Here is a 20,502-nt window from a genome sequence, read left to right as displayed (position 1 = left end):
TGTATAATATGTATTTTAGATATTTGACATTACTGAGTAAATGTATCTGTGCAGGATCGAGGAGACGTGCAGGTTGTGGCAGAAGTTTCTGGATGATTACTTCAGATTTGAAGATTGGCTGAAGACGTCAGAAAGAACCGCGGCTCTGCCTAACTCTGCTGGAGTTCTGTATACTGTTGCTAAAGAAGAGCTGAAAAAGTTTGAGGTTTGTCCTTTTCACTTTGATCAGAGAGTCTTGTAAATAAAAGTTGCACAGTGTTTGCACGTATAAAAAGCTGGATTGGAAGCTTGTTTTAAATGTTGTTTTTTATTCGTGCATGCTTTGCTGTTTTTAAAGTTTCTTGTCAGACAGACATTCCTGAATGTGAGCAGTAGATCACAGGAAAAAGAGAGTGTCATGTTGCTCAAACTCGTCTGCACTGGTCTGATCAGCTGCTGCAGTCAATCTCTGTGCACGTGCACATTCCTGCTGCATGGCCTTTACCACCATTTAGATCTGCACAGTTGGTGCCGGAGTGGAAAGTTGAATTTGGTTACAGATATTTAAAATATTTAACATCTCCTAACCTCTTAATAATTATTTTACTGTTTTTTGTTTATATATTCTATTTTTTTTTATTTATTTTTTTACATTTTCTTTCAAACTGTAGAACAGAAAAAATTTTCGGAGCCATGTGTAGTTCTTGTAGTATTTTTAGCATTATTTGTACATGTACATACAATTTTTTTTAAGAAAAATCAAATATTGCATTTGTGTATTCAAGTGTGTGTCAGACATTTAATTTGTCCGTGTTTGGATACGTGTCTCTCTTTTTTGTTTGTTTGTTGCAGGCCTTTCAGCGTCAGGTCCAGGAGTGCCTCACCCAGCTGGAGCTCATCAACAAACAGTACCGCCGCCTGGCCCGGGAGAACCGCACCGACTCGTCCTGCCGACTCAGGGAAATGGTGCATGATGGAAACAGGCGATGGGATAACCTGCAAAGAAGGGTGACCGCTATCCTACGCAGACTCAAGGTAACATTGGTTTTAGTTTGTGGGCTCAAATATTGGCATTTGCAAGAGTTAGGGATGCAACTTTGGTTCTAACATAGCAGCTCCTCATTGGCTCTGTAAACTCTTTCTAGTATTCCATCTGTTAACATGCTAAATCAATGAAGTATGTCCATATCCAATTATGTACTTGATAAGTCTACTTTTTGGATTTACTGAATTTCCAAAATGTTACCACCAATCTAACTAAGTAAGAATAAGAGAAGCAATGCATGTATTTGTTTGTTTCTCTGTGTGTATATTCAGCATTTCATCAGCCAGAGGGAGGAGTTTGAGACGGCACGAGACATTATCCTGGTGTGGCTGACTGAGATGGACCTCCAACTAACCAACATAGAGCACTTCTCAGAGTGTGACGTACAAGCCAAGATAAAACAGCTCAGGGTAAAGCAGAATATTTGTTCTTAGATGATGCAACAAGCCAACATGATACATAACACAACCGCCACAAGAACAGTGTCTCCACAAATCAGTACAAAACATGAATATATTGATTATTATATGCTGATTATTGTACTTTCCATACTATTATATATTATCTGCTACAGTATAGACTCTGTACGGTGAATTGCCGCATTTCTGGAGAGAACCATTTTCTCTCCAGTTTATTATTGATCATTCTGTTCTAAAGATGAGAGGAAACTTGATAAAATTAGGTAAAAATGTAACGATTTAAGTGGGAAAAAAATCCATTGTATATTTGTTGTGTTGATTTATTATTTAAAAAAATTGCCAAATATTTGCTTGTTAAAGTTAAAGTCAAATACAAAGATTTGGTTGCTTTGCTTGTGTTTGCATCACAGTAAATGTATGTAATTAACCCAATATCAATGGTAAATAATAGTAAATAATAATAATAATTGTCAACGCCATTTTCTGACCTGTGCAATGTACATGTGCTGCTCAGGCTTTCCAGCAGGAGATCTATCTGAACACGGGGAAGATCGACCTGGTGTTCAGACAGGGGGAAGCTCTGATTAAAAAGAGTGAACCTCTGGACGCGGCCGTCATCGAGGAAGAGCTGGAGGAACTGCAGAGATACTGTCAAGAGGTTTTTGGACGAGTCGACAGATATTACAAGAAACTCACACGACTGCCTGTGAGTAAAGATAAGGACTCCGGTAGCATGCTGAAGCACTTGTTGTTATGCCACAATAGAACAATACTGGAAAATGCACTTAGATTTGAAATAAGTTAATAATGAGATATATGTGTTTACTCCATTAGCAAGTATCCATATAGACATTATTAAACATTTATTCAATTAAAACACTACAGCCGTCTTCTTACATGTTGAAATAATGGTTCCACCACAGTTCACACTCATGTAGCATTTGTGTGTAAGCACACACACACTAACCTCAGTGTGCCTCACATACTGCACTCTCACATTTCTAACTGACTCTATTACATTCAAAGTAGCTGACTTTATATTTTCTCTGTGTTATACAGTATTTCATTATCTCCTTTGCATTTTTGTGCGCCACCCACCATCTACTAATGTTTCCCTGTCTCCCAGCTGGCCGACGACGAGCTCGATGGTTCGGACAGAGAGCTGGACATGGAAGAAGGCGGCGAGCTCTCCGAGCTGCAGTGGGGCGACTCATCTCTGCCCCGGACGTCCAGCCGCCCGGCGTCCGCCACGACCGCCCTCGTCCGGGCGGATCGCTCGGGAAGGGACACCCCGGCCAGCGTGGACTCCATCCCGTTGGAGTGGGACCACGACTACGACCTGAGCAGAGGTCTGGACAGCCCCGGGGGACGAGGCGGGGAAAGGAGCCGCGGGCAAGAGGAGGAAGATGAGTATCTGAGGACGGCTGCCGCAGTGCTGTCAGGTGGGTGACACAACGAGACATTCGGCCACAAAGGAAATCTAAATCAAAAAGCTATGAATTACGTTACAATACGTTAACATGCTGTGGAAGCTTGAAAACAAGGCACCTATTTTATTTTTTTGAGGAAGGGGAATCTCAACCAAAGCGTCTTCAAATGAGATCCAGTAGTTTCCGAAGCTCTGGATCTCCATTTTCTAATCCATCTCAAAGATCTGTATAGATTACCAGCGATATGACATTCAATCATAGCCACATTTGTAAGTAGTGTATGTTGTATGTCTCTCTTCCCAGATGTAGTTATCCCAGAGAGCCCAGAGGCCTATATAAAACTGACTGAGAACACATTGAAATCGTCCTCCGGTAGGAAGCGGCAGCCCTCTGGTTCTGATAAAGAATGCCACAGCATGACAAATGAGAGCATGCCATAAACATCCACTAAAACACTGATTTTCTTTATTCTTTATTTATTGTCCCCGCACAAGGAGGCATTGTTCCGATTGCATGTCCCATCATCCGGATAAATGTCGGCATGTTTAAAGTGCAAAGGACATTGTTGCATGCTGAAGTCCAGGTCACTAAATGCTAATCTAAACCATTGCATCTTTAATAGTGCGTGTGTTTTTTGGTATATCTAATATCGCTATAAATACGATATAATAAAACCCAGACTTGTTTTTTGTTATTTTCAATGTCAGACTAATGCATGCCGTCTCCGCACCAAAACAGCATGCTAATGAAAAGACGTTAAAATATCTGCCCCATAACATCCTACTTTTCCTGACCTTGTTGTGGCCTCTGTGCAGGTGAGTCGGGCCAGCTGGAGGCCAGTCTCAGACAGCTGGATCAGGCTCTGGATGCGGGGCGATACCACCTCCAGCAGAGGGAGTCCACCGTCAACAGCTCCAGCCCCGACGTCGACTCCACGTACATGGGCTACGTGAGTCCGCCACACTCTGACGCGGCACATGGGGTTGTACTAACTTTCGTTACAAGCCAAAACGTTTGTCAATAACATCATCCCTCCAGATGCGTCTGATGGGAGAGTGTCGAGGCAGCATAGATGCCGTGAAGAGGGCGGAGGGAGAGCTGACTGAAGACGAGGACGACCTGCCAGGACTCACCAACCCCACCAGCACCGACACTCAAAGTGCAGGTCAGTTACACACATTTCCTGACGGATTTTCTTCCTCTCCTATAAATGGCATGTGAGCCTAGTTCCACTCTTGTCCTTCAGGTGTGATCAAGCGCTGGGAGCTGATTCAGGCTCAGACTCTGAGCGACAAGCACAAGCACAAGCAGAACCTGCAGCAGTGGCAGCAGCTGATGTCCGATCTGCAGACCATGTGGGGCTGGTTGGGTGAGTCTGAGGCTGAACTCCACCAGCTGCGAGGGCTCCAGCTCAGCACCGACATACACACCATCCAGCAGAGGATCAAGAAGCTCAAGGTTTGTTTCCTCAGTGTCCGTTTCAAGAGTTTCTCCTACGCTACTCAACTGAATAGTACTTCACACGTCGTAGTTTCATCTGTTGGCCAAAATCCCCGGCGCAGCAGAACAATGCGATTTCTAAGAAGCTGTTGTTATGAACTCCTTTTGGTTGCATTTGGAAATTGGCAAAGGTTTTGCAGTTTTCAGCTTTAGTCCATCCTTGGCCCTGAACAGCATACTTTAAGAAACAAGAAATACAGTTTGTCTGCAGTGACTCCTCAATACTTTGTATAGCTGCTCTTAATTGGTAAGATACCCGTATTCTATAAAACATCCTCTCTGAGCCCTAATGATGGCAGATCAAACTAAACTTTTGTTGATATATAATGTTTTCTCAGCGCACTCTTGTGGGTCAGTCTGGCCTGTTTCCTGATTAAATAATCTACCGCATGCAGATGCTGTTTTGATTACTTCCCCCTTCTGATACAAACCCTCAGGAGCTGCTGAGAGGGGTGGATGCCCACAAGTCAGAGGTCCTGTCCATTAATCTGAGCAGTGCCGAGTTCTTCCAATCAGAGCCTGACTCCGAGGAGGCGTGGGAGTTGAGGGACAGGCTGAAAGAGATGAACACGCGCTGGGATCGACTAGGTTCCTCCCTGGAGCACTGGCGGGAGGAGCTACAGAGGGCGCTGATGCAGTGCCAGGTAACATAATACTAAAAAAAATAATTACTTTTTAATACATTTTATCTTCTTTGTCTGGAGCTAAAGTCATCTCCTTGTATATTAATTTATGAAACAAGAATTAAGAGACCGTTTAATTACATTTTATTTCACTTTCCTAATTACTCCATATGAAGACTTTTTATGACATACAATACTATACTATGACATGTCATAACAATGCTAAAAACACATTTCAGGAGTTCCATGAGATGAGCCACGGCCTGCTGCTGTGGCTGGAGAACATCGACCGCAGGAGGAACGAGGTGGTGCCGGTCCCCCCCAAACTGAGCCGTGACGCATTGCGAGCGCATCACAAAACACTGACGGTATGTCCTTCTAATACGAGGTTTGTGTAAAGCAGACTCAAAGTTCTTCAATATGAATCCCTCCCTTAAACTAGCATTCATAGAATGTCAAATCTTAAAAATGTATATAGAAATGACTAGGCATATAAAGCCGAAAGGAGTTCTTTATAATTGCGGAAATATATGCAACCAGAGTTGCTGATTCCTCCGTCTCTTTGTTTGTTTTCTCTGCAGAAAATCCAGCGAGAGCTGCTGGACTCACAGCAGAAGGTATCGTCTCTTCAGGAGCTGTCAGCTCAGCTGCTGGTCAACACCAAACCGCCGCCGGCCTCGGAGCAGATCCAGGCTCAGGGCAGCGAGTGTCTGGAGGCCCGGGAGAAGGTGCACGTGATCTTGAACAGGCTGAGGCTGCTCCTTAGGGAGGTCGGCTCGGACCTCGAGGCGCTGGAGAGGAGGCTGGAGACCACGGACACGCGGCAGGTCGGAAGAAACACCCCACGAGTGGTTACTTTATGTATCAAATAATAATGGCTTCCTCTCCATTTGAAGCAGTCTTATTTTGATCAAAGCGCTGTAGTGACTGTTGTTGTTTATGGGTTTTTTTCAGGATTGCTTAGCGTTGCCTGTTGGCAGGTCAGAAATCTGTGGATCAGCTGGTGCCGAGTCAGAGGTGACTGTCAAAAGTCGCAAGCGAGCGGTAATGTTTCCCCTCGTAATGCTCCCTCCTCACTAAGACTAACGTCAAATTCCACCCACTCACTTATTCTAACTTGACTACCCCATATTATTTTTATGGATAATTTAAATGTTTTTGCTGTACTGACGTGTACCTGAAATTATGTTTTGCTGCCCCCCTCCCAACCCTCCCTTGTTTAGATGTTTTTGCTGCCTACATCATGTTGATCTGCTAAAAATGTACAAGAAAACCTGGCTTTTCGTTCCATGTGATAAACGTGTTCTGTAATAGCAAAGTTTAGGTCTCATTTTGGAATTCATAGATAAAGGAAATACAAAAATTGCTCTGTATTATAACTATTGAACTTTAACGGTTATGCATATTTAATTATGTAATTTTCTCTTGACTTAAACTAAATTAGTCTAGAGAAGCCAGATTTCTTGGATCTGAAAGTCAATCACCGTCATTGTTTATGTTGCTGCTCTTTTATTGTTGATGATTCCTCCTCCAGCGATGTTATGGCTCTTTATGTTTTTCTCTCATCTGAGGCTTTGTCTTCATTTGCCCTTGACTGAAACATTCTTTTCTTTCTTTTACACCTCCCTGCTCATTACGCGGTACAGCCTCGAGGCAAAAGTAGTCAGGCCCACCAAGGACACCCTAAGAGCGGCCCGCGTCACAGGTACCTCTCTCCTGGACTCTAGAAACGTGGGATGATGATGGAACCAAAGCTATGCCTAGAAACCCTACTTCTACTCATTCAATCCATGAGAAAATCAATGAATCTTATTAAGCTACTTACTTACCTACTGTAAAATATCTGATTTTTAGCTTCTCTTATTGATCTGTTTTCGGGCTTTAACCCTGTGTTCCATGATGCTCCCATGTTCTTGAGACCATGTTATCAGCTCTTAAACGAGTGGGGAATCGCTCCCCTTCTCCTTTAAATGTTTTACCTCACTGCTTCTCTTTGCCCTGCTGCTTCTTGAATGGCATCATGAAATACTGCCTTGTCATACTTTTTGCCTTTTGTCTCCGAGTGACTGACACTCTCCTCCACTAGATGTCGTTATCTGAATCCCGCTGACCCCTCAGCCCTTGTTCCTTTAGCTCCGTCCTTTCTTTTTTTTGGTGTGTTTCCTTCCCGTTTTATTGTCTTCATAGTTAAAAGGAGGAGATGATGCAATAATTCCTGCTCTTTTTCCTTCTACCTTAACTCCCACCTTGATTCCTACGTTTCCTTTCCAGATATCTTAACTCACCCACCTCTGACTCTCTGATAGTTCTGATCTAACTCTCTGTCATTATTATAAACACCAACAACAACAACAAAAAACAGTGAAGACTCTTCCAAATCAAGTCTTGCACAAGTGTTGTCCTTTTATATGCAAAGCAAGTACTCTCTATCTCCTGTGAACTGGCTTTTGGAGACAAAAATCCAGCAACGCATGAGGCAGTGCCATGAACTACATATACGAATGTGTACTGTTGCTCGTGTGTGCTTGCAGCAGCCATGTTGTAGCATCCAGGAGGCCTAAAATAGAAGGCTGTAGTGTGAGGGATCCTCTTTGAGGACGAGTTGGTGAGAACACGCTGTTTCTTCCCTCGAGTCTTGGCTTTAACCGTGGAAATCCGGCGCAGAGCCGATTGGCTTTCCTCCTGCCTCTCTCTGGAATGAGAGTGTTTCCCCCCAGAGAGACGCAGTGTCTTCTGTGTGTGTTTGTGCCCGTTTGGTGTACGTATGCAGGTCTACTGTCCTCATTTGTGTCTGTGTTCAACTTTGTGACTCTTTCAATCTTTGACGTTTGAATTTGGGACTTTTAGATGCATCTTCAATTTCCTTCCTGTTTGTTGAGGCTTTCATTGGTCAGACGTGGGTGAAGTAGTATTTGCAAACATGTTGGTTTTGCCCCTTTTGAAATCTAAGAATTGCCAGATTTATTAACCAAAGATTATTTTTTCTATAAAATCGATTAAAGATATCTGATAATTTATTTAGAAATGCTTTTGTCAGTTACAAATTACACATTTTAACGCCGCTCAAACAAAGGAAAATCTGGCCTTTGTCTTAACGTGCTTCCCATTGATTGGATCAGCTTTCTGGAAACGTACATAATCTGTAAACAGTATTCCAAGATCCAAAACACAATGACTCTGAGGGTGAAGGCCCCTTCCACTATCACCAAAACCTTAAATTATAAAAACAACAATTTCAAGGGATTTTGACTTCACTTGATTTGCAAAGGCTAGTGAGCTCGGGTCTGTTCTCTTCTGTGTTTAACTCAACTCTGTGTCTTCCGGCAGCCGGAGCAGATCACCAGGCGCCGCTGGCTGCGTTTCCTCCCGTTCTGACCTTCCGGATGGCGTTTCCTCCTCCTCCTCCTCCTCCTCAAAAGGCCAGTCCTTCCTGCTGCGGGTCCTCAGGGCTGCGCTTCCCGTCCAGTTGATCCTCCTGCTCTTGATTGGTCTCGCCTGCCTGGTGCCCATGACGGAGGAGGACTACAGCTGCCACCACGCCAACAACTTTGCTCGCTCCTTCCACCCCATGTTGCGCTACACCAACGGACCTCCACCCATCTGAGAAGCAGCTGAATATTTACCAACTGCTTTGCTAAGGACTCCACTGAATGTTTCCTCTTCACCCAGTGCCCTGAAGCAACAGACTCTGCCCCTTCTGGGGGGCTATCATGCTTTATGAAGTGATTCAGAGGTGATACAAAGACTTCTCTCTGTTACATTGCACACCCCTAAACCACCTAAACCCTTTAGATCCACTCTCTGGAATAGATCGAAATCCAGTGGGAGAACCCCTTTTCTCAATCTAGGTATTCCCTGCTGTTTTAAACTAAATGTGTGTATTATTTTTCGAGAAGAAAAGAATGAGAACAAAGCACTATTTATATGCTGTATGTTGGGCGCCAAAGTTGACCGTGCTTTTTGTCCATGATATCCAGGGCTGCTACTATTTATTTAACGTTCAATCCGTTTATAGATTGTATTCAGTATTGATTGAACTAAAGAACTCCCTTGAGTGTGGGATATTGTGCCTAAGTGTACAGTAGACTTGCAGTTTCAGTAGCAATCATTCAGTCTGAGATGTGAGGTTTGTTACCAACACATTTGAAAAAAACACTTTCACAACCCGACGACTGAAACGGCATAAAAATCAGCTCGAGGATTACTTTCTAAAGGGGGAGCTTGACGTTTCATGCTTGAATCATTTTATTGGAAACGTCTTCTGAATGCGGTAAAACTGAAACTGAACCCGTAGCACTGACATCACTGTCTGAGGTACTGCTCTGAAGCCGTCCAGCCAAGGAAGGCCGACTTCTTTCCCCAATAACTTCAGGCCTTTATTCCGTTTTTTAATTTCAGTATTTAATTATTTGGGGATGAAAAAATGATGGCTCTTAACTGATAGAAGTATGTTTGTTGAAATGCCTTTTGATCACAGGCAGTTATTTTTGTATCGTTCTGTTTGAAAGTCCCCTGCTTTTAAAAAAGCCAAACAATCACTAGTGTTTAGTAGACCCTGACATCAATTAGTGAGCTTTGTAATGACTGCGATAATTATTCTGCGCATCAGAATCTGTAAAAAAAAAAACATGATGAAATATGGAAATGTTATTTATGTATGTACAGTTTGCTAATGCTCATGAAATTCATGAATACTCTTTGCAAATAATAAAACATGAAATATTTAACTCTGCATACTCTTGACTTTGGGATAAGAAGAAGAAACGGTGATAAACAATATTTTCCCCACGCTTTTATTTGTATGGACAGTACACCAGTGACATGTCAGTTCGACCTGCCTGGACTTGAATTATTATCATTTACTTCTATGTATTGTCTTAGTGGCACAAACCCCAGATTCACGACTTGAAACTACACTTTTGTCCTCTTTTTCTCAAGTATTTCTTTCCTAGCAACATACCTGACTTAACGTCCAGGTTGCTAAAGGGGACGGCTTTAACAACAAATCAATTTCAGAGGAATATGTTCAAGAACTATTTGGCAATTAGTCATTTTTCAAGCAAAAATGCCAAATAGTGAGGTTGCAGTTCCTTGACAGTCAATATGTTCTAGACAATCTGATACATGTGTCCATTTAAACAGAAATAAAAAACAATCTCATATGGGCACTCACATTAGGTGTTTAAATCCAGCCAGTCTAAATGTAACTAGTGGATGAACAGGTTGTAGGTTTGAAATAACTGCATTAAGTCAAGAATCTATGCAAGAAATCAGAGTGGAGCAACTTCTCTGCGCCACACAAACACATAATTAAGGCAAAGTCAGAAAAAAACCTGGTGCTGGTAAGCATAAAGAACAAACTAATTACAAGCAAAAAGCTGTTGCTATGGGGACAATCTTTGGCTAATTAAAATATATCCTTTGTCACTGATCATTTCACAATTCACCCTTATTTCATCATTAGAAGGATTTACATGTCATTTTAAATTTGTGTGCGCACAATACCTGATGTTAAGTGGTTAACATATTGTAATTTAAACACAAAATAAATTAGTTATTTAATCTGGTTTTATCATAGTTAAGTACATAATCATTCTTATTATGTAAAAATAAAAATAAAGCACAATAGCCTCTTAACACAGAGGAAGTGCACTTTGGTCAAGGCAAATAAAAATATATCAGCTGCTCGTCACTTCAAAGCAAACAGAGTGCCACAACGTGACTTCACACCTGCCGTTTTAATAATAAGAAGCCGACTCAAAGTCACAGTATAAAAGATTAACTGCATTTACGCGCAGATTTTAGTGAATTGAGGACTGCAAGGGAAAAATATACAGCTTTAACTATAAAATCACAGAAATTTATAAATAATTATCTCATGAAATGAATTAAAATACAACCATTACATGTCCCTCTCATTAGGCACGACGCGTATCTGTGACCTCCGGATGACCCTTGCTGTGCTCCGTCTCATAAGACGTGGGTGCAATCAGGAGGGGACCCTCCGTACTGCAGGACTGTGGGGGCTCTGATCGGAACCTCGTGGGCAACTCGGGGTCCTGCACAGGAGCCACCGGAGGAGGAGCCGCCGCCGCCGCCGCTGGCGCCGCTGCTGCTGCTGCTGTTCATGGTGGTGGAGAAGAGAGGCTCTCCGTCAGCCTGGAGCCACGGCTCACCTGCTTTGTCTGGCCGGTGGAGGCGGTGAGCATCCAGCATCTCGAGCAGCAGGTCGTACAGGGGCACTTTGTTCTTGCACTTCATGCTGTAGAGATGCTCCATGCCTTTGTTGCTGCAGGGAAAAGAAAAGAAAAATAATAAAAAATTAAAATAATTTAATGATTTGGGACATTTTCAGTTACACGTCATATGGGTCAGCTGATGGAGAAACCCAGTTTCAATGTAACATGAAGGCTAGTAAAGCTGTCATAAATATGTCATTTAAAAAGGCATAGTATACTTTAGTATTTAATAAAAATATCATGAAAATGTTGGTTTGTCTTGTCATAGTATAGTTTGTTGTCAAAATGACATAAGAATTGTCATAGTATAGTATGTCATGAAAATGTCATAGCTTAGTATGTCGTAGATGTCACACTAAAATGTCAGAGTACAGTATGTCATTAAAAGTCATGGATGTAATAGTATATTATTAATAAAATGTAAATAGAAATGTCATAGTAAGTCATTCAAATGTCATGAAAAATGTTATTGTATAGGTCCTAAAAATGTCATGAAAAAATAGATATTGTCATAGTTTAGTATGTCACGAAAAAATGTTATAGTATCTTTAATAAAAATGTCATTAAAAATGTCTTTGCATAGTTTATTGCATCGTATGTACTATAGCAATGAAACAGAGATGGGAAATGAGACGACTATTCTAAACTCCCTACATAATCCATAAGGTAGAACTATGCACAGTGAGTAGGGAGAGGTGAATGAGTGAGTGAGTTCAGACATCCATAGTAATCGACAACAAGTCATCGATGAAAGGCCCGCCGTCCATGTGTCAAGAAATATCCCTAACCCTTATAAAGAATTCATCGGTTAAGCTCCTACAACTTCAAAGAACCACTTTAGATTACTGAAACATGTTTCTCTGCACAATATGTTGAAAAGGACAGACTGTTACCATGGTAAAAGCAAATGAGATATTTCATAATTCAATTTCACCTCATGTGTCTGATGTGGGAGAGCAAGAGGAGCAGCTGGGCCTGCCGTCTCGACTGCTGCTGCACCGAGCAACCTGATTGGCTGATGTGATGTATGAGCGTGTCTGTGATGGTGTCCAGCATGTGCTGAACCGCTGCGGTGTCGTGGAGGGGCTCCATCGTGCCTGTGCAGAAAGAAAAGGCTCCTGACGGGGGGGAAAAAAAATAGAAGATGTAAATGTGAATGTCCTAAATTGAATAGTGACTGAAAAAGCTGATATAGAGAAAGATCTGCTATACTAATGTGATAAAAGAAAAGCTCTACTTGCAACAGTTTCAAAAATAAAAACAACAGCTTGATCTTGATGAGAGATGCGCTTCACTAGAGCACAGCATTAATTAAAGATGCAGTTTTGCCCACGCAGCAATCAAACATCATCCGGCTCCAGCAGCTGTACCTGCTGTGTCATCCCGTTGGTATTTCAGGCCACTCAGTTTCCCATATAGAATATCTCAATCTCCGGGACAAACACGGGCCTCATGTTGCCTCGGGTTGTCATGGGAACAGTTATCGAGCATATTAAGGGCACAGGCCTTTCTAGAACACTGTGTTCGCCTAATGTGTCCGAGTGGCGCTCAGAGCGACACGACTGTGGGTGTAGTTCGGTGGTTCGACTCTGTTCACCGTCTACTCCCGCGGGAACGGGAACCGAAACCTGCGACAAAGTCGTGTGGAATCAAAAATCGACAGCTACAGAAACGCACATGCAGACAGGTCGCCTCACCGGAGTTAAGCAAGATGATCGCTTTGAGGCAGACGAACTCCTCCGGTTTGAGTTTGAGCAAGCGGAAGCGGGAAGCGGTGGCCAGCAGCATGTCGAAGATCTCCGCCATGCCCTCGACGCAGTCGCCTTCGTTTCTGGAGGGCAGAATTTAGGAGAACGAATGTTTTTATTTTGTCTTTAAAGCTATCCAAAGAGAGGCCAGATGAACACGTGACGGAGTGAATGGCCGTAACGCTCCCTTTGTCAGTGAAGTGACAGAAACACTGATAATAGCCGGTGGTTAAGAGCGCGAGAGAGGAGCGTTTGAGTCATCGTGTCCAAACGGGACCATCGGACACATCGCAGGGTAAAAGCTGTCCGTCTGCATGTCCCCTTCATCCTTGTCTCTCAGAGGTGGAAACTGGGGGTCTGGCCATCTTGTTCATTGTGAACGTGGGGAGAAACGTAGGGAACAGGCTGTGCAGACTAAAGGAGAAATCCATGTCTGCATGTCTATGTTTTTGTCTGTTTGTCATTTAGCTCTCTCCTCCTCCTCCTCCTCCTCCTCCTCCTCCTCCTTCTTTTTCCCTCATTCCTTGCATTGAGTCCTTTATTAAATCTCTGGTCTGGTTGCCAGCTCAGCACAGTAATGATCAGGGGTGTTTGGGGGGGGGGGGGGGGGGGGAAGAGGCTGCTCTCTACTCGGCGGGGGACATGCAATTAGCGACACTCTTGGGGCGGCACAATGGCTGCAAAAGGTGTGAAATAGAAAATTGATGCTGATGTATCACTCATAAGATGTGTGCGAGAGAACAGATGGAGAAACAGGGAGGCAAACCGCGTACAGAGAAAAAGGGGTTTAAGAAGAGGAAGAAGAAGTTGGCCGTGTATCCCTGGCTACCTGTCGATGATCAGGTCCTGTGCGAAGATGAGTTTTCCGGGGCAGTGGATGGACCTCCAGATGAGCCCGATCATCAGCACCTCCAGCCACGAGCTCTCCAGCAGTTGCACCTGGTCGTGGAGGCCCAGCTGCAGGAAACCTAGAAACACACACAATCACACGTACGGTGCATCAGTACGAGTGTTCTGGGGAAGGGAACAAGGCGAAGCCCTTTGACTAACAACACTGGACAATGGAGGACTATAGAGGAGCACATCTCAGAATTCACTATTTGTTCACAATCTGCTCGCACACATTGGTTTCAGAGATTCACCAGTGTTTTCTTATTTTTGCTGCTCTTTGTAAAAATGTTAATGGTGGCCGAGAGCACTCAATACATCTTGTTTCCTCAGTCCACAAAGGGTTTGTACAGCGGAAGGTTTGAAATATGGATCGAGTTATTATTTAAATGGGGTTCCTCATTCAGACCTCCTGGGTGAAAGCAGACTTGGATGATCAAGAGTGTATTGTGTTTCTGCAGTTGACAAATCAAACTTTTTCTCTTCGAAGACAAAGAGATGTTGACTCTGCGCTGAATAAATGTTTTTTTTGTACACCTTCAATCTTTTTATGAAAATAAAATCATACATGCTATTATTATCTGCCAGCGAATGGCTACTTAAATTAAAGCACTCTGCACCCTTGCAAAGGCTTATCACTGGCACTCAGCTGTCTCAATTCACCTGTAATTACAGCCAATTCACTCCCATTGTCCCCCTCTGCACCTTGTTTAGAACCTCTCGCAATTAAAACCCTGCGCCTTTCGGCTTTTAGTGACGCACAAGGTGGTAAAACCTCAAAATCAAGATTTGCTCACTTAGGGAGCTTGTGTGTGTGTGTGTGTGTGTGTAAATGCAAGGGGTGATGTGTCCTACACTGCATTTAGGCTCTACGGGGTGCTTGGGGATTTGCAAAACAATCCTCCCAAAGGTGACGACTGTAATCACCATTGCTGTAATGGCTCTACATTTGCCTCAACAAGGTCTCCCATATCGATCAAAAGCGACAAGCAAAAGTGAGAATTTTACTTTATTAAAACTGGAAGTTATGGCTCAAAGTCCCGATGATGTCAGTGACCGTTGAGGAAATTAAGTTTGCGTGGGAGGCTTATATTTCACCTAGAATTCTACAATCCAACACTTGTTTGCACCGCAGAAGAGAAGCCACTTATCATGTATCCATTGACAGATGCTGTGTTTCAGGAGGCCTTTTACGGGTCAAACATGCAACAATTCCCTAAAGAATCTGCACTTATATCCCTCTCAATCATCACTAATGTCCACACAACATCAGACCTGACTTTAATAAAAACTGAGCTTATAATTATGTAACTGTACGCTCATACGCCATGTCATAAACAACGTTATAGTTTGAGGGAAGTTATAAATGGATATACACAATCTGTTAAACATCACAGCTGTTTCACTGGATCTCAAACTGTGAGGTTAAAGGGCATTTGGCTCATTTTGAAAAATGATTAAAAAAAAAGTTTACAACAAACTGTAATAGTTTCCTACAGACAGGATGTGTTGGATGCTAATGGACCATGAGTGCTATCAGGCTGCCGGCAAATGTCAAGAGACTCCGGCCGAATTACGGGCGAAAAATGAACACGAACACCAGATTTCCACGTCTAGTAAAACAATGTCATCAATCTGTCTCTATCAACAGATACAGTCCGCTAAAGAATTTTGTACAAGGGTCTGCAAAGTTACTCCTCCTTTCAATTTACATTTTTGTAACCTTTAATAAAAAATACATTTAAAAAAACATAAATCTTGAAAATTGGGTCTGATTGGTTTTAGTGCTGGGGACTATTGAAGCGCATCAACTCGTGGTGTGACCACCTCGCCAGCCCATACAGTACCTGGAAGCTTCTTGGCCCAAGCGATCATGTGGACCAGCTCCTTATCAGCCATGTTGGTGAGCAGGGTCATCATGGTGACCTCGGTGTAGGGTCGGTTCAGCTTCTGACGAGAGCACAGTATCGGTGGCTCGGCACACTGGAGCAGCAGAAGCACCTGGGGACGCAGGAGGGACGTGGGAATAAGAACGTAACCGGATACAACGCCACAACAAAGTAACACGTGTCTCCACGAGAGCGAGCACCTGGTCAGGAGGCATGCTGGTCAGGAACGACTTTCCTCCACCGCAAGCGCCGCCGCTGCTGCTGCCGTTGCCACCGCCGCTGCCGCCGCCGCCGCTGCTGCTGCTGCTGCGCTTCCTTCCGTCCTGAGAGGGCACCGCCCTGTGCTCCAGGTCCTTAGAGGCCTTGTCTCGGTCACTGAGGCCAGTGCGTCTCTTGTCCCGCCGCAGTACACGGCCGCGGTCCTTGCGCACACCTTAAAACACCCGGCAGGGTTTTAACACATTAAACACAGAAACCCCAGAGACGCTCACACATAACTTTATATCCTGTTTTTACCACAAAGTCCAGCAGTGCAGATTACTTGGATGCCTTAGGGATTCATGAAGTATGAAAACAAAAATGTGGGTGTGTTTTAATCAGTTGTCCTACTCCTTAAGAGGAAATAACTTCAAGGTCATGTTAAAGTTAGTCTTGAGCTTATCTGCATCCACCAGGACTCTCTTATTTGTGCGAATCCTCTCAGTAAAAGGCCATGGTTGATACATGGCCATTTTGAAATTTGTTAAGAACAGGGCAACACAAATGTGGAGAGTTTGATGGCATTAAAACAATATACAAAAAGTTTTTTAAAAAGTAAGGAAAAAACACCCAAGATAACCAATAATAAAAACTCAAATAATGTTGGTCAATGACATCAAATTGGAAAAATTACATTTGTCAAATAAAACAAGGGAAAAGATAGGAGTGTGTCTACCCACCTCCTTTCATCATGCCCACTTCATAGCACTTTCTAAGACGGCAAGCCTGGCAGCTCTTTCTCCGATTCCTGTCAATAGTACACTGATTGGTCGCTGGGCACATATAGTCATTGTGACCTGAAATGGAAGAGAATCTATTACTTCAAGACCCCCACTTCAGTGTTCGGATCAGATTTATTTTATTTAGTAGCTGGGGACACTCTATTCCCATTTTAAATGGATCTGAGATGGAGAAAATTAAAACTTCTCTGTGTCATTGCCATGGAGACGATTGGTTTCCGTATGACCCGTCTACATTACACAACTCGTCAATATGCCAGAGCATCTTTTATCACAAACATGGCTGTAAGTGACAACAGAAGTGTTTATCTGCACACAGAGGCGCAGTACATAGAGGTTGTACATCACGTAGCATGAACAACATGAGATGCAAACACGGATAAGACAAAAGCCTGGAAGTGGAAATAAAAATAACGAAAACTTGAATTAACAAATCCAAAAGAATTTTAAGCAACTGTTTGCTTATTTCTCTGTTGAGGTTACAGCCACTATACTTGGAATCCATGAGCCTAATAAGCTGCTGAGGGGACTTTGATCTTTACTGATGTGGATGTTCTTGATTAAATCACACTAAATGCTATTTTCTATGGACCGCAGAGCACCACAGTGCTCACGTCTAAGCATTTTGTAGTCATTATCTCTCCCTGATTCAAATCCACTGGTCACAAATGGGTGAAGCAGAAAGACCACCTACCCTGGATGCTCCTCTTGAAGAAGGCCTTGCAGCCCTCACAGGACCACACCCCGTAGTGGTACCCTGAGGCATAGTCGCTGCACACGGCACAGAAACGCGTCTCTTTGGCCATCTCAAAGCCCCCGGCCTCCGCTCCGGCCCCTGACTCCCCCAGACTGTACGACTCGTCGCTGGTGGCGCACTGCTCCTCTCTGGACACTGACTGCTGACTGGATGGTACACTGGACATGTCACATGACGTGGATTTCAGGTCAGTTCAATTACTGTATCTCAGAAATCTTCAAGGACAGGGACATTTTGATGCACATAAAATAACGTGTCCAATTTGTTTCTGTGGCAAACATTTCTCTCATAAATATCTTTTATCGTAAAAGTAAGAGCAAGCAATTACCTATTTATCATTACAACTTTAATTTGACAGTAGCAGAGACACCTGAGCCAGGAAGCAATCTGTACGTGTACTTCAGTTGTTCTAACGTATTGTTCCTTGCTCAAGGTCCTTGACAAAGTCCTTAATCTCTGGAATTAGAAACCAGGGCAAAGCTTGATCCCTTCTATTGAGATAGTGCCGTTGTTTTGTTTGAAGCCAAAGACTAAAAAACAATGCACATATAATCATGTTTTGTTTAGAACTGCATAGTGAAGACTGAACAGATAATAATAAATGCAGTTGAATTAAATGTGGCACTAATGCCCTACTACCACTCATAAGAAAAAAACACAAGTCAGTAAAGACAATCCAGTAATTAAGGTGATCATTTATTCTTTCATGGATATCATTCTTTAACTTTGTACCGGAATCAAAAAAGATAAAAGAAATTGGCGAAACAAATGTGACTAGTGTCAACTCTCGTTTTGATTGCAACTTCCATTCCAGTTTAATAATCATTAATGCCCAAATAAAACTCACCAAACTATCAGACCCAAGCAGAGGTTATTGTGAATATTCACCACGAATTAAGGCAGTGACTCATACATGTTGATAAAAACGACATCTGTCCAAGCACACAAACAAACACCTCCGTCGACTGCAGGGACCAAAGCTAAGTCGCGTTCGCTCACCTGTAGACGTGCGTCGAGGTGGTTTCCAAATAGTGGTGGCCGGGTGGGGGCAAGAAGGGGCTGAGTCTGGGGCTGGAGGGCACAAACACTATGGGACTGGTGGGCCCACTACCCAGGGACTGCAGGCTGCCGTCTGAGGGCGGCCTGTGGGAGTCCAGGGGAGCAGAGTAGTAGCCCGGGGTGGAGTGGCTGTAGAGAGGAGTCGGGGCAGGGGTGGGCGCAGCGTAGTCGTATGTCCCTTCCAGGAAGTCCACAGTGGCTACCCCTCCGGACCCCCGGCTCTCTTCAGGATACATTTCACTGAAGTGGGCACGTGGTGGAGGCGAGGGATGTTGCGGGGAGAGGGTCTCCAGTTCGGAGAGGGCTGTGCTGGTCCTGGCTCTGAGTACTGGTCTGCTCTGCGTCGGGCTCTGCCTGAGCAACATCACAGCACAACAGCACGGATATGCAACATGATTTAGACTTGCTCTCCAATTTCTGGGAGGGGGAGTGGAGACGAGTGTCTCTCTCTCTCACCCTCTCTCTCTCTTTCCACTCTCTCTCCCACTCTGTATCTACTGCCTCTATTCCAACAAAAGCCCGTCAGGCAACTTGAAGGGTCCACTATTCTCCCAGTCCCTTTGCCCTATCTGGCTTCCGCCCACCGAGCAGCGGGGGAAAAAAAAGACATGCAAAAAGGCTCCTCCCATGCTAGTTGGATAAGAACGAGAAAGATGGGCAGAGAAACAGGGATTCCCAAATAACCTCCTGCTCTACTTTGCCCACAACAAAACTATAAAATGTTTCCCTCCAACTTCACCTTTTTCCTACCTTGAAAATGTTTTGCTGGTTGTAACCGGCACCTGGAAAAAAAAAGACATCTGTAAAGTAGCAAAGGGATGTTTACCAGATACCCTGCAAGCTACCGGCATGACGTGTGACCGGCCTATTTTTGTAGCCATATTATTGAATACACCTGAGACTGCAGTAAATTGAATCACTGTGGAAAAGAGAAACATTCGGACACTGGTTTTAAACAATGGTGGCTAAAAGAAAAGCCCAAATCCACCATCGCACGCCGCTCACCTCTCACACAAGATTCATCCTCAAATCCGCTTCTGTGAGTCTTCGCTCTTGCTCTTCGCTCGTCTCTCTGCTCTCGCTGACTCTGGGAAATCTGGCTGGGCTCATTGAACACAACGTTGGACAGGGGAAAGGTTAAAAACAGGATAAACAAATTAAAGAAGGGGCCAAATCGATAACCAAACCTCAGTGCGTTTTGGTGCCAGGTCACCATAACACAGCAAACAGAGCAGGATGTCAAATCTCATCTCACCAGCCAATAATTACACAATCCATCCCAAATGAGGGAATTTATGGTTATGTTAATCAGATGCTGCATGACATGAATTATATATTTTAACAAACATTAACTTAAAAAGGGCAGATATGAAGAAAACTAAAATTGTTATTTTCTGAGTGACATTATATCGAAAGAAGGATATTATAACTCCACAACGTGGACCAGTTAATCATTACTTGATCAGGTCAAGTCACAGATAAAATAGAACACTATATATAAACAAATCAAAGCAAATGTGCAGAGTATTTAAATAAAGATCTAAGAATTCAATGTGCATATTTACTGAACTAAACTTCTAGAAATGTGATTGTCTGGGATTCTATTTGTTCACATATGTTTTGGGACCAGGACCATTTAAGCTCTTTTAGTGCTTTTTTTAATCATTAAGATTACGATTATTAGGAGCTTAAATACTTCAAAAATTAATAAACTACTTTCCAACATTCAAGTGTTAAATCAAACTATTTGTAAAGGGAGTTCAATGTCAAAATATATCAAAAGATCAATCCTAGATTTTGGCTCCAGCAGTACAAGTGATAATAAAAAAAAATGAATATCTTATATACTTATTTCTGGCTGGTAGAGTCAAAAATTCATAAAAGATGATCAGCAGCAACAACGTCCCCCATCGAGGACAACCTCAACA

General features: G+C 43.2%; 2 protein-coding genes across 10 annotated transcripts in view; one reads left to right on the top strand and one right to left on the bottom strand.

Annotated features, from left to right (window-relative positions):
* syne1a (spectrin repeat containing, nuclear envelope 1a) overlaps positions 1-9,723 on the top strand; it is a 114,788-nt gene extending 105,065 nt beyond the window's left edge. For 5 of the 8 annotated variants that reach the window (XM_037448716.2, XM_037448712.2, XM_037448717.2 and 2 more), the window contains 15 exons: positions 55-205; positions 832-1,014; positions 1,297-1,434; positions 1,958-2,149; positions 2,570-2,885; positions 3,177-3,245; positions 3,689-3,822; positions 3,912-4,038; positions 4,120-4,331; positions 4,811-5,017; positions 5,236-5,364; positions 5,578-5,823; positions 5,951-6,040; positions 6,643-6,701; positions 8,324-9,723. In XM_037448716.2, the coding sequence (XP_037304613.2) occupies positions 55-205; positions 832-1,014; positions 1,297-1,434; positions 1,958-2,149; positions 2,570-2,885; positions 3,177-3,245; positions 3,689-3,822; positions 3,912-4,038; positions 4,120-4,331; positions 4,811-5,017; positions 5,236-5,364; positions 5,578-5,823; positions 5,951-6,040; positions 6,643-6,701; positions 8,324-8,600 (2,530 nt within the window). In that variant the 3' untranslated portion in view covers positions 8,601-9,723. The remainder of the gene's footprint in view (positions 1-54; positions 206-831; positions 1,015-1,296; positions 1,435-1,957; positions 2,150-2,569; positions 2,886-3,176; positions 3,246-3,688; positions 3,823-3,911; positions 4,039-4,119; positions 4,332-4,810; positions 5,018-5,235; positions 5,365-5,577; positions 5,824-5,950; positions 6,041-6,642; positions 6,702-8,323) is intronic. The other 3 variants (XM_037448713.2, XM_037448715.2, XM_037448718.2) reach the window with 3 other exon arrangements.
* A 50-nt stretch (positions 9,724-9,773) lies between these two features.
* Positions 9,774-19,703, bottom strand: esr1 (estrogen receptor 1). 2 transcript variants are annotated; one of them, XM_037448723.2, is made up of 11 exons: positions 19,580-19,703; positions 19,325-19,356; positions 18,515-18,928; positions 17,453-17,673; positions 16,699-16,815; positions 15,961-16,193; positions 15,719-15,872; positions 13,813-13,951; positions 12,933-13,066; positions 12,170-12,353; positions 9,774-11,285 (listed from the first exon to the last, which is right to left on the bottom strand). In XM_037448723.2, exons 3-11 carry the CDS (start codon positions 18,808-18,810, stop codon positions 10,967-10,969), a joined length of 1,797 nt encoding a protein of 598 aa, XP_037304620.2. In that variant the 5' UTR covers positions 18,811-18,928; positions 19,325-19,356; positions 19,580-19,703; the 3' UTR covers positions 9,774-10,966. The 2 variants fall into 2 exon arrangements, with proteins under 2 accessions (XP_037304620.2, XP_037304619.2); XM_037448722.2 differs by lacking the exons at positions 19,325-19,356; positions 19,580-19,703 and having other exon boundaries at positions 18,515-19,006.
* Positions 19,704-20,502: the final 799 nt, after the last annotated feature.

The sequence above is a fragment of the Pungitius pungitius genome, chromosome 20 (assembly GCF_949316345.1).
Source record: "Pungitius pungitius chromosome 20, fPunPun2.1, whole genome shotgun sequence".
Taxonomy (NCBI): Eukaryota; Metazoa; Chordata; class Actinopteri; order Perciformes; family Gasterosteidae; genus Pungitius; species Pungitius pungitius.
This window is presented reverse-complemented; position numbering and strand designations above follow the sequence as displayed.

What these genes read in the sequence shown, in the direction of transcription:
- esr1 (XM_037448722.2), bottom strand. Translation starts at nt 18,939, where the DNA reads ATGTTGCTCAGGCAGAGCCCGACGCAGAGCAGACCAGTACTCAGAGCC. An exon ending in CCAGCATGCCTCCTGACCAG is followed by an intron (nt 15,873 to 15,960) that starts GTGCTCGCTCTC and finishes CTGCGTCCCCAG; the next exon opens with GTGCTTCTGCTGCTCCAGTG. An exon ending in CAGGACCTGATCATCGACAG is followed by an intron (nt 13,067 to 13,812) that starts GTAGCCAGGGAT and finishes TCTGCCCTCCAG; the next exon opens with AAACGAAGGCGACTGCGTCG.